A 13,947-nucleotide genomic window follows, 5' to 3' on the forward strand; every position below is an offset into this window, starting at 1 on the left:
AAATTATACATGAATCTCTTCCTCTTCATGAATGTTTTTTTGCAGCCATTCTATTTAATATTTTGTTAAAAGGAACAGTATCTTTGCTTGTAATTTTTGTTTTTGTTAGCGTTTTGTTTTTCAGAAGAGACAATACACGTATACACACTGAAAGAGAGAGAGGAATGAACCTAAAATATTCCATGTCAAATTTTTAAATTTCACGAGCAGCAGTAAAAGAAGCAAAAGAATTTATAGGAAATAAATGAGCACAGTTATGTTGACAAATGAATCGGAGCATAGGTATGGCTGAACTCTAGTTAAAGCTTTAACAAAGCGTTACTCGTATCACAAGCAAAGTGGTGCTTTTAAAGTGACAGAGACAGTGATGTGACTGTGATGTCATGGCAGGTAGGTGTATGTGTGGGCGGGGAATAACAGCGACTCTAATGTTGGACACCCACAGAAATGGAGTGATTTGGCCCCCACAGCTGCATGGCCCCCTTCTGTCAAAGCATGGCGAGATGTATAGCTTTTAGATCCAACTGTGTCCTTCACTGTCCCTCCCCAACCCACCTCTGCTCCTGACAGTGCAGCAAATGCAGAACTCTGCATGTGACGAGTGTGCATGAAAACAGGCAGGGGCAGGTGGGTTCCTCAGGGGGGGAAGGTGGTAGACGGGGTGGTGGGTTTGAGGGTGGGGCCTTAGTTTTAGGAGGTCAGACTGAGAGGGCAAGAGCAAAGGGAGGGAAAGTCTCAGTGTCCTCAGGGAGCTACGAGCAGAAGTCTTTGGCCACTGTCCACTCCCTACTGTCCCACCCTCGTACGTTCACTCCATTCTGCTTGTTTTACGGGGAGATCTGATATGGAGAAAATGTCATATGTGTCCTCAGCCCTCTCCTCTGCTCCCTTGTGTCTTCGCCTCCCCCCAAGACCCCCAACCCACTTTAAGCTCAGTTATAAAGAGGTCTCCACACAGTAGAGATGAGACATGTGAGGAGCCGCTTTCACCAGCCTGTCCCTGCCATGGTGGTTATGAATGTGTTGGTGATGGGGACTTCGGTTGATCAGGGTTTCTGCATTCGTGCTGTTCCTGTTGCCATTAGTTACTACTGAAATGCTGCTGCTGCTGTTGTTGTTGTTGTTTTTGTTGCTGGGGGTCACCGGGAGGCTGTGCTGGCGGTAAGGGCGGGTGGGACGGACACGGGCCGGGGGCTGGGCGGGAGGGGGTGGCGGCTTTCGGAGGGCCGGGTGCAGGTGCTGGTATCTGCTGAGCTCTGATTCGTCATCCACATCGGTGTCGTCGATCAGCGGGATGTTGTGGATGAGGTCGTTGATGAGGAACTCTGGGTGGGCCATGAAGTTATGGATGGAGTTGCGGGATTCTGGTTTCTCCCGGCCCTCATACAGCGAACTACGGAATGCTTTCACCACTCGCATCTGCCAGACAATGAGGATGAGGAAAAGACCACAAGAAAGAAGAAGAGAAAATAAGAAATAATCCACGGGGGAGAAAAACGAAGTAAGGGAAACCCAGGGACAGAACTGTGTCCTCCAGCAGACAAACTGACCGACACACAGCACCGGGTGGCTACAGCCTAATTTGATCCCAGGTACCTGCCTCGGAACAGTACCTCAACTTTATAGTTCTCCAATCAGTTCTCACATTCAGAATAGTTCTGGAATATGAAAACGTAATCCCAAATAACAAAAACAACAACAACAAAAAAAACAAGGTTTCATTTGTGTGTATATGTGAGATAAATGAGACAAATAAGTGTTCTAACCACTTGGGGGGATAAATCCTAATGTTTTGAGAGTAAAGTAATAATTCTCCTCATATGAGAATAATGTAGTCATATTTTAATAATGGAATGATATTTTGAGCAGCACATAATACTTGAAAAAGTTGTGTTATTGTACATCAAACACACTGTTTCTGTTGCATCAGAAAGCCAATTTAAAAATGTTTTTTATCATATGGTTTCAGAAGTAGAAGTTGAAGTCAATGCTGTATAGGCCTCTGAGGCTCATGGATTATACAAGAAATTGTGTCTATTCTGAAGAAAATTCACTTTTATAATATTCTGACCTTACTCTTGTAATAGTTGAAGGTTCCAAATCCTCCAGGGAGGTCAAATCTAAAGGTGTACTCTGCAGCAACTGGACTTTTTAATTGGTCTCCATGCATTTTGCCACTTATTCATTCCGGGTCCACTGCTGTTTGCTCTTTATGTCGCACCTCTTGGTCTTACGTAGACATGGGATTGACTTTCACTGTTATGCTGATGACCTGCAGATATACTCAACAAAAATATAAACGCAACACTTTTGGTTTTGCTCCCATTTTGTATGAGATGAACTCAAAGATCTAAAACTTTTTCTACATACACAATATCACCATTTCCCTCAAATATTGTTCACAAACCAGTCTAAATCTGTGATAGTGAGCACTTCTCCTTTGCTGAGATAATCCATCCCACCTCACAGGTGTGCCATATCAAGATGCTGATTAGACACCATGATTAGTGCACAGGTGTGCCTTAGACTGTCCACAATAAAAGGACACTCTGAAAAGTGCAGTTTTATCACACATCTCATCTGCATGCTCGTCGTCCTCATCGGGGTCTCGACCTGACTCCAGTTCGTCGTCGTAACCGACTTGAGTGGGCAAATGCTCACATTTGCTGGCGTTTGGCACGTTGGAGAGGTGTTCTCTTCACGGATGAATCCCGGTTCACACTGTCCAGGGCAGATGGCAGACAGCGTGTGTGGCGTCGTGTGGGTGAGCAGTTTTCTGATGTCAGTGTTGTGGATCGAGTGGCCCATGGTGGCGGTGGGGTTATGGTATGGGCAGGCGTCTGTTATGGACGAAGAACACAGGTGCATTTTATTGATGGCATTTTGAATGCACAGAGATACTGTGACGAGATCCTGAGGCCCATTGTTGTGCCATACATCCAAGAACATCACCTCATGTTGCAGCAGGATAATGCACGGCCCCATGTTGCCAGGATCTGTACACAATTCTTGGAAGCTGAAAATGTCCCAGTTCTTACATGGCCGGCATACTCACCGGACATGTCACCCATTGAGCATGTTTGGGATGCTCTGGACCGGCGTATACGACAGCGTGTACCAGTTCCTGCCAATATCCAGCAACTTCGCACAGACATTGAAGAGGAGTGGACCAACATTCCACAGGCCACAATTGACAAGCTGATCAACTCTATGCGAAGGAGATGTGTTGCACTGCATGAGGCAAATGGTGGTCACACCAGATACTGACTGGTATCCCCCCCAATAAAACAAAACTGCGCCTTTTATTGTGGGCAGTCTAAGGCACACCTGTGCACTAATCATGGTGTCTAATCAGCATCTTGATATGGCACACCTGTGAGGTGGGATGGATTATCTCAGCAAAGGAGAAGTGCTCACTATCACAGATTTAGACTGGTTTGTGAACAATATTTGAGGGAAATGGTGATATTGTGTATGTGGAAAAAGTTTTAGATCTTTGAGTTCATCTCATACAAAATGGGAGCAAAACCAAAAGTGTTGTATTTATAGTTTTGTTGAGTGTAGATTGTCTAATCATAACAGTGCAATGATCTGTCTCTATGCCATACAACATAACTGGTCTTGGTAAACTTTCCCTGTCACTTTTGCAGACTCCTGCCACCTTTTTCCAATCACTCCACCCTGCCTACACTGTCTTCTTCATCTGTCTACCTCTCTCCATTACTGTGACTAGCTGATCCCAAGTATTTAAACTTTACCTTCACCACCTCTATTCTCTGTAAACACAGCACTTTCTACTTTACTGTGCTCCCCCATTCACACACATCTACTCCATCTTGTTCCTACTGACTTTCATTCCCGTTCTCACCAGAGCATATTGCAGCCTCTCCAGGCTCATATCAACCTGCCTTCCACTCTCACTACGCTACAAATCACAATGCCATCTGCAAACATTACAGTTCATGGAGACCCCTGTCTGAGCTTGTCCATCAACCTGTCCATTACCACTTCAAACAAGAAAGGACTCAGATCTGATCCTTCATGTTATTTGCCCTCCAAAATTAACTATTGTAATATAGATTCTAGGTACCATTCAGACTGGGGCTGGCAATCTAGCTGGAGCCAGATTTAATCCGGACTCCTTTCTAGCAGGATAGCATTCAGACCTGTCTTTCAAATCTGGCTCATCCTACACACTAGGCAAGTGACTCTCGTAATTGACAACGATTCCATAAGCACTTCGATACACTCCCAGTGATACGATACATTAGTGATAAATGACGATGGGATACGATTCACCTCTGTTCCCAATTGAATGCGATTTGATATGTACAGTAGTGTTCAGAATAATAGTAGTGCTATGTGACTAAAAAGATTAATCCAGGTTTTGAGTATATTTCTTATTGTTACATGGGAAACAAGGTACCAGTAGACTCAGTAGATTCTCACAAATCCAACAAGACCAAGCATTCATGATATGCACACTCATAAGGCTATGAAATTGGGCTATTAGTAAAAAAAAAAAGTAGAAAAGGGGTGTTCACAATAATAGTAGCGTGGCATTCAGTCAGTGAGTTCGTCAATTTTGTGGAACAAACAGGTGTGAATCAGGTGTCCCCTATTTAAGGATGAAGCCAGCACCTGTTGAACATGCTTTTCTCTTTGAAAGCCTGAGGAAAATGGGATGTTCAAGACATTGTTCAGAAGAACAGCGTAGTTTGATTAAAAAGTTGATTAGAGAGGGGAAAACTTATACGCAGGTGCAAAAAATTATAGGCTGTTCATCTACATTGATCTCCAATACTTTAAAATGGACAAAAAACAAAACAGAGACGTGTGGAAGAAAACAGAAAACAACCATCAAAATGGATAGAATAACAACCAGAATGGCAAAGGCTCACCCATTGGTCAGCTCCAGGATGATCAAAGACAGTTTGGAGTTACCTGTAAGTCCTGTGACAGTTAGAAGAGGCCTGTGTGAAGCTAATTTATTTGCAAGAATCCCCCGCAAAGTCCCTCTGTTAAATAAAAGACGTGCAGAAGAGGTTACAATTTGCCAATGAACACATCAACTGGCCTAAAGAGAAATGGAGGAATATTTTGTGGACTGATGGGAGTAAAATTGTTCTTTTTGGGTCCAAAGCACACTAGTAACTAGTACAATACCGCAGTGAGAGCCAACCACTAGTACTGGTGGTTGGCTCTCACTGCGGTATTGTATCACTTCCTGTTCCGGAGCACAGCGGTGTTTTTCTGTATCTGTTAGCTGTTTAATCTGCGCAGTTAGATTGATCTAGTTATCTAGATTACGATTTGTTTCCCAGTGTAATCTTTACGTGCCTTAACTAAAGCACTCCTTCTGCTGAATCACCTCTAAATTATTTACACATTATTCACTTCGCGTGTTTTTAGGAATCCGCTAGCTTAGCGTAGCTACTAGCTCTTAGCCGATTTAGCATGGCGGCTTCTCCTGTCTCTCCCGCACTTTTCTGCTCTGGGTGTGAAATGTTTAGTTATTCCTCGGCGTCCTTTAGCAGTAACGGTACTTGTAATAAGTGTAGCTTATTCGTAGCTTTGGAGGCCAGGCTGGGCGAATTGGAGACTCGGCTCCGCATCGTGGAAAATTCTACAGTTAGCCAGGCCCCTGTAGTCGGTGCGGACCAAGGTAGCTTAGCCGCCGTTAGTTACCCCCTGGCAGATCCCGAGCAGCCGGGAAAGCAGGCCGACTGGGTGACTGTGAGGAGGAAGCGTAGCCCTAAACAGAAGCCCCGTGTACACCGCCAACCCGTTCACATCTCTAACCGTTTTTCCCCACTCGACGACACACCCGCCGAGGATCAAACTCTGGTTATTGGCGACTCTGTTTTGAGAAATGTGAAGTTAGCGACACCAGCAACCATAGTCAATTGTCTTCCGGGGGCCAGAGCAGGCGACATTGAAGGAAATTTGAAACTGCTGGCTAAGGCTAAGCGTAAATTTGGTAAGATTGTAATTCACGTCGGCAGTAATGACACCCGGTTACGCCAATCGGAGGTCACTAAAATTAACATTAAATCGGTGTGTAACTTTGCAAAAACAATGTCGGACTCTGTAGTTTTCTCTGGGCCCCTCCCCAATCGGACCGGGAGTGACATGTTTAGCCGCATGTTCTCCTTGAATTGCTGGCTGTCTGAGTGGTGTCCAAAAAATGAGGTGGGCTTCATAGATAATTGGCAAAGCTTCTGGGGAAAACCTGGTCTTGTTAGGAGAGACGGCATCCATCCCACTTTGGATGGAGCAGCTCTCATTTCTAGAAATCTGGCCAATTTTCTTAAATCCTCCAAACCGTGACTATCCAGGGTTGGGACCAGGAAGCAGAGTTGTAGTCTTACACACCTCTCTGCAGCTTCTCTCCCCCTGCCATCCCCTCATTACCCCATCCCCGTAGAGACGGTGCCTGCTCCCAGACTACCAATAACCAGCAAAAATCTATTTAAGCATAAAAATTCAAAAAGAAAAAATAATATAGCGCCTTCAACTGCACCACAGACTAAAACAGTTAAATGTGGTCTATTAAACATTAGGTCTCTCTCTTCTAAGTCCCTGTTGGTAAATGATATAATAATTGATCAACATATTGATTTATTCTGCCTAACAGAAACCTGGTTACAGCAGGATGAATATGTTAGTTTAAATGAGTCAACACCCCCGAGTCACACTAACTGTCAGAATGCTCGTAGCACGGGCCGGGGCGGAGGATTAGCAGCAATCTTCCATTCCAGTTTATTAATTAATCAAAAACCCAGACAGAGCTTTAATTCATTTGAAAGCTTGTCTCTTAGTCTTGTCCATCCAAATTGGAAGTCCCAAAAACCAGTTTTATTTGTTATTATCTATCGTCTACCTGGTCGTTACTGTGAGTTTCTCTGTGAATTTTCAGACCTTTTGTCTGACTTAGTGCTTAGCTCAGATAAGATAATTATAGTGGGCGATTTTAACATCCACACAGATGCTGAGAATGACAGCCTCAACACTGCATTTAATCTATTATTAGACTCTATTGGCTTTGCTCAAAAAGTAAATGAGTCCACCCACCACTTTAATCATATCTTAGATCTTGTTCTGACTTATGGTATGGAAATAGAACACTTAACAGTATTCCCTGAAAACTCCCTTCTGTCTGATCATTTCTTAATAACATTTACATTTACTCTGATGGACTACCCAGCAGTAGGGAATAAGTTTCATTACACTAGAAGTCTTTCAGAAAGCGCTGTAACTAGGTTTAAGGATATGATTCCTTCTTTATGTTCTCTAATGCCATATAACAACACAGTGCAGAGTAGCTACCTAAACTCTGTAAGGGAGATAGAGTATCTCGTCAATAGTTTTACATCCTCATTGAAGACAACTTTGGATGCTGTAGCTCCTCTGAAAAAGAGAGCTATAAATCAGAAGTGTCTGACTCCGTGGTATAACTCACAAACTCGTAGCTTAAAGCAGATAACCCGTAAGTTGGAGAGGAAATGGCGTCTCACTAATTTAGAAGATCTTCACTTAGCCTGGAAAAAGAGTCTGTTGCTCTATAAAAAAGCCCTCCGTAAAGCTAGGACATCTTTCTACTCATCACTAATTGAAGAAAATAAGAACAACCCCAGGTTTCTTTTCAGCACTGTAGCCAGGCTGACAAAGAGTCAGAGCTCTATTGAGCTGAGTATTCCATTAACTTTAACTAGTAATGACTTCATGACTTTCTTTGCTAACAAAATTTTAACTATTAGAGAAAAAATTACTCATAACCATCCCAAAGACGTATCGTTATCTTTGGCTGCTTTCAGTGATGCCGGTATTTGGTTAGACTCTTTCTCTCCGATTGTTCTGTCTGAGTTATTTTCATTAGTTACTTCATCCAAACCATCAACATGTTTATTAGACCCAATTCCTACCAGGCTGCTCAAGGAAGCCCTACCATTATTTAATGCTTCGATCTTAAATATGATCAATCTATCTTTGTTAGTTGGCTATGTACCACAGGCTTTTAAGGTGGCAGTAATTAAACCATTACTTAAAAAGCCATCACTTGACCCAGCTATCTTAGCTAATTATAGGCCAATCTCCAACCTTCCTTTTCTCTCAAAAATTCTTGAAAGGGTAGTTGTAAAACAGTTAACTGATCATCTGCAGAGGAATGGTCTATTTGAAGAGTTTCAGTCAGGTTTTAGAATTCATCATAGTACAGAAACAGCATTAGTGAAGGTTACAAATGATCTTCTTATGGCCTCGGACAGTGGACTCATCTCTGTGCTTGTTCTGTTAGACCTCAGTGCTGCTTTTGATACTGTTGACCATAAAATTTTATTACAGAGATTAGAGCATGCCATAGGTATTAAAGGCACTGCGCTGCGGTGGTTTGAATCATATTTGTCTAATAGATTACAATTTGTTCATGTAAATGGGGAATCTTCTTCACAGACTAAAGTTAATTATGGAGTTCCACAAGGTTCTGTGCTAGGACCAATTTTATTCACTTTATATATGCTTCCCTTAGGCAGTATTATTAGACGGTATTGCTTAAATTTTCATTGTTACGCAGATGATACCCAGCTTTATCCATGAAGCCAGAGGACACACACCAATTAGCTAAACTGCAGGATTGTCTTACAGACATAAAGACATGGATGACCTCTAATTTCCTGTTTTTAAACTCAGATAAAACTGAAGTTATTGTACTTGGCCCCACAAATCTTAGAAACATGGTGTCTAACCAGATCCTTACTCTGGATGGCATTACCCTGACCTCTAGTAATGCTGTGAGAAATCTTGGAGTCATTTTTGATCAGGATATGTCATTCAAAGCGCATATTAAACAAATATGTAGGACTGCTTTTTTGCATTTACGCAATATCTCTAAAATCAGAAAGGTCTTGTCTCAGAGTGATGCTGAAAAACTAATTCATGCATTTATTTCCTCTAGGCTGGACTATTGTAATTCATTATTATCAGGTTGTCCTAAAAGTTCCCTAAAAAGCCTTCAGTTAATTCAAAATGCTGCAGCTAGAGTACTGACGGGGACTAGAAGGAGAGAGCATATCTCACCCATATTGGCCTCTCTTCATTGGCTTCCTGTTAATTCTAGAATAGAATTTAAAATTCTTCTTCTTACTTATAAGGTTTTGAATAATCAGGTCCCATCTTATCTTAGGGACCTTGTAGTACCATATCACCCCAATAGAGCGCTTCGCTCTCAGACTGCAGGCTTACTTGTAGTTCCTAGGGTTTGTAAGAGTAGAATGGGAGGCAGAGCCTTCAGCTTTCAGGCTCCTCTCCTGTGGAACCAGCTCCCAATTCAGATCAGGGAGACAGACACCCTCTCTACTTTTAAGATTAGGCTTAAAACTTTCCTTTTTGCTAAAGCTTATAGTTAGGGCTGGATCAGGTGACCCTGAACCATCCCTTAGTTATGCTGCTATAGACGTAGACTGCTGGGGGGTTCCCATGATGCACTGTTTCTTTCTCTTTTTGCTCTGTATGCACCACTCTGCATTTAATCATTAGTGATCGATCTCTGCTCCCCTCCACAGCATGTCTTTTTCCTGGTTCTCTCCCTCAGCCCCAACCAGTCCCAGCAGAAGACTGCCCCTCCCTGAGCCTGGTTCTGCTGGAGGTTTCTTCCTGTTAAAAGGGAGTTTTTCCTTCCCACTGTGGCCAAGTGCTTGCTCACAGGGGGTCGTTTTGACCGTTGGGGTTTTACATCATTATTGTATGGCCTTGCCTTACAATATAAAGCGCCTTGGGGCAACTGTTTGTTGTGATTTGGCGCTATATTAAAAAAAAAAAAATTGATTGATTGATTGATTGATAGTAAACAAGCAAAATCTTGGTTCCAAACCAACAAAATTAATGTTTTGGAGTGGCCTGCCCAATCCCTGGACCTAAATCCAATTGAGAACTTGTGGGGTGACATCAAAAAAGCTGTTTCTGAAGCAAAACCAAGAAATGTGAATGAATTGTGGAATGCTGTTAAAGAATCTTGGAGTGGAATAACAGCTGAAAGGTGCCACAAGTTGGTTGACTCCATGCCTCGCAGATGTGGAGAAATCATGAAAAACTGTGGTCATACAGCTAAATACTAGTTTAGTGATTCACAGGATTGCTAAAAAAGCAGTTTGAACATAATAGTTTTGAGTTTGTAGCATCAACAGCAGATGCTACTATTATTGTGAACACCCCCTTTTCTCCTTTTTTATTTTTACTAATAGCCCAATTTCATAGCCTTAAGAGTGTGCATATCATGAATGCTTGGTCTTGTTGGATTTGTGAGAATCTACTGAATCTACTGGTACCTTGTTTCCCATGTAACAATAAGAAATATACTCAAAACCTGAATTAATCTTTTTAGTCACATAGCACTACTATTATTCTGAACACTACTGTATTTGATGGCCATTCAATTCCTCACAATGTGATACAACGCGATTCAACATGATGCAAAGAAATTATACCAAAAATTTAAATAGATTCAGTATGGTATTTTTTTTTTCAATTTATTTTGATTTATATAGCACCAAATCACAACAGAGTTGCCTCAAAGCGCTTCACACAAGTAAGGTCTAACCTTACCAACCAGAGCAACAGTGTTAAGGAAAAACTCCCTCTGAGGAAGAAACCTCAAGCAGACCAGACTCAAAGGGGTGACCCTCTGCTTGGGCCATGCTACAAACATAAATTACAGAACAATTCACAGAACAATTCATGGACGAGTATACAAGAAATGCTATTGGCGCACAGGACAGGAGGGTCGCCAACACAAATACAACTCCCATCTCTGGATGGAGCTGCACCTTAAACAGAGAAAAAACAGAATCAGGCATCAGAAAGACAAAAAATACTGTATAATTTTCCAGCACTAAACAACAAGAAAAACAGAGAAATACTAAGGTGATCACCGGCCACTAGCCCTAAACTTCACTAAAAGACCCAGAATTTAGGTAAAGTTGAGGCCGCAGCCCGCTCCAATTACTAATAACATGAATTAAAAGAGTAAAAAGCGTAAAACAAAACTGTACCAGTATGCTAGCCATGTGAAAGGGAAAATAAGTGCGTCTTAAGTCTGGACTTGAAAATCTCCACAGAATCTGACTGTTTTATTGACGCAGGGAGATCATTGGTACTCATCATGGTACTATGGTATTCTTCTTTTTTTTCTGATTCTTCTAGAGGCAGAGGATTTGTTTTATTCCTTATAAGCAACAAATTTACCAGATTCAACATTAAGGAACAGGAATCGGTTCCCTCAGATTTGGAACCAATTTCATCACACTGTTAGAACTTAAACAGTATAGTAAAAACTAAGACAACATCACTCTCAATGAGTGACTTAAAGTGAGACTTTCAACACTTTCAGAGTACCGCCTTAGCAAAACTAATTTGAGCTACTTTTGTCACCAGTTTTGCTGAAGCTTGGTTTACAGTCTGCTTCAGAGGGGGAGCGGTGGTGGCCGTATCGATACCGTGCTTTCTCTTCAAGTGAGTTCCTAAATTTGTCGTACTGCCAGTGTCAGGTTTAGCAGCACAGCATTTATTACATATGACCTGCGTCTTGTCAAGTTTCCTATCTTTTTTAAAAAGCCAAAGTATCTACAAATGCCTGATTTAAATGTTTTAGGTGGGTCAAAAATCTCCTCCAACTGCTTGCTGCTGTTCTCACAGACCTCCATGATTGTTGCAGTAGAAATGTACTTTCTGGCTTCCGTCCGTGTTCAAAAAAAAAAAAAAAGAAAAAGCGAAGCAGTGATGGTGCATTCACTTAGGTTGCATAGCTAGAGTTAAGAAGTCGTCGACAGGCTTGAGAGCCTTTGCATATCATACTCCTACCTTGTGGAAGAATTTCCTGCTTGACATTAGAAAGTCCACTGAAACCACATCTGATTACATATTTGTTTTCTGTTGCTCATTATTAGTTATATTTTAATTTCACTTTAACTACACTGAACAAAAACTATAAAGACAACACTTTTGTTTTTGCTCCCATTTTTCATGATCTGAACTCAAAAATATTTTTTATATACACAAAAGACCTATTTCTCTCAAATATTGTTCACAAATCTGTCGAAATCTGTGTTAGTGAGTACTTCTCCTTTGCCGAGATAATCCATCCCACCTCACAGGTGTGGCATATCAAGATGCTGATTAGACAGCATGAATATTGCACAGGTGTGCCTTAGGCTGGCCACAATAAAAGGCCACTCTGACACTGTGCAGTTTTGCCTTATTGGGGGAGTCTGGGGAGGGTCAGAAAACCAGTCAGTATCTGGTGTGACCACCATTTTCCTCACACAGTACAACGCATCTCCTTCACATAGAGTTGATCAGCAGCCAGATTCCATCAAATGTGAGCATTTGCCCACTCAGTTCGGTTACCACAATGAACTGTAGTCAGTTTGAGATCATCGGGCATGCAGATGAGCTTCCCTGAGAGGTTTCAGACAGTTTGTGCAGAAATTCTTTGGTTCTACAAACTGATTGTTACAGCAGCTGTCCAGGTGGCTGGTCTCAGATGATCTTGGAGGTGAACATGCTGCATGTGGAGGTCCTGGGGTGGTGTGGTTACACGTGGTCTGCAGTTGTGAGGCCAGTTGTATGTACTGCCAATTTCTCTGAAACCCCTTTGGAGACGGCTTATGGTATAGAAATGAACATTCAATTCACAGGCAACAGCTCTGGAGGACATCTGTGGCATTGTGCTGTGTGATAAAACTGAACATTTCAGAGTGGCCTTTTATTGTGGCCAGCCTAAGGCACACCTGTGCAATAATCATGCTGTCTAATCAGCATCTTGATATGCCACGCCAGTGAGGTGGGATGGATTATCTCGGGCAAGGAGAAGTGCTCACTAACACAGATTTAGACACATTTGTGAACAAAATTTGAGAGAAATAGGTCTTTAGTGTATATAGAAATTGTTTAAGATCTTTGAGTTCAGCTCATGAAAAATGGGAACAAAACCAAAAGTGTTGTATTTATATTTTTTCAGTGTATATTTGTTGGTATGTATGCTGTATTTGCAATTTGTGCATATTTTAATTCATTTTTATGTGTGATGGTTTTTAATGTTTGTATGAATGTTTAAACTTTTATAATTTTATTTAATAGAGCGCTTTGAAATATTTTCCCCAGAAGTGCTATATAAATAAAATTACTATTGTTGCTGTGCAAGCAGAAACTGAAGAAGCCACTTTCTTGAAGAATAAGAAGCCCACTTGTTGCAGTTAAAAATGTTTCCATCACAAAATATTTGGATTTTATTCTCAAAATCTCAGAATTTGCTTCCCAACAGTGGCTCTAACACCACATATGTTAACCTTTATAACATTCATTTTTAACTGTTATTGAAATTGACAAACATTGTCTTTGTACAAATTACCAGCAACTTTATGCAGAGCTCTCTGCACAAAGCGTACACTTTAATAAATTTCTGAAGACAACCCCTCCCCCACCACCAAACAAGCAAACAAAAACTCAGCACATTTTTGCAGTGAATTTTTGTAAAATATGTTTCCACCTGATCCTGTGTGTCTCAAAAGGCAAAAGTGAAAATGAAATCCAGAAATTGTTTCAAAATGAGTTGGTTAATGACAGGTTTTTATTTTTGTCAGTTCTCATACGACAACCAGACCAAACAAAATAGAAGCAGGCACCACCACAAATACCACAAAAGCAGCAGATGCACGTTGGACAAATGTGCATGTGTGGTTGATGTGGTCAGCGAGATCATGGCACAGTGGCACACGTACATGCACACGCATACACATGGGTGAGGAAGGTCGTTAGGCACACATGGAGAAAAAGCAGACATGGCGAGCGTGTTAGTTTGAAGTACGATAAAAGGAGAACCTGTGGCGGTGACTAGAGCCCTGCACAGACGTAGCTGTGAACAGCCTGTAAAATGTCCAGGCAGCAAACAGCAAA

At 41.7% G+C, this 13,947-nt stretch overlaps 1 protein-coding gene across 4 annotated transcripts in view; it reads right to left on the reverse strand.

Annotated features, from left to right (window-relative positions):
• Nucleotides 1-206: 206 nt before the first annotated feature.
• Nucleotides 207-13,947, reverse strand: part of atp2b3b (ATPase plasma membrane Ca2+ transporting 3b) — a 347,919-nt gene continuing 334,178 nt past the window's right edge. For 3 of the 4 annotated variants that reach the window (XM_034172060.1, XM_034172063.1, XM_034172062.1), the window contains one exon: nt 207-1,419. In XM_034172060.1, coding sequence (XP_034027951.1) covers nt 937-1,419 — 483 coding nt within the window. In that variant the 3' untranslated portion in view covers nt 207-936. The remainder of the gene's footprint in view (nt 1,420-13,947) is intronic. The other variant, XM_034172061.1, reaches the window with a different exon arrangement.

Source organism: Thalassophryne amazonica, chromosome 6, assembly GCF_902500255.1.
Source record: "Thalassophryne amazonica chromosome 6, fThaAma1.1, whole genome shotgun sequence".
Lineage (NCBI taxonomy): Eukaryota > Metazoa > Chordata > Actinopteri > Batrachoidiformes > Batrachoididae > Thalassophryne > Thalassophryne amazonica.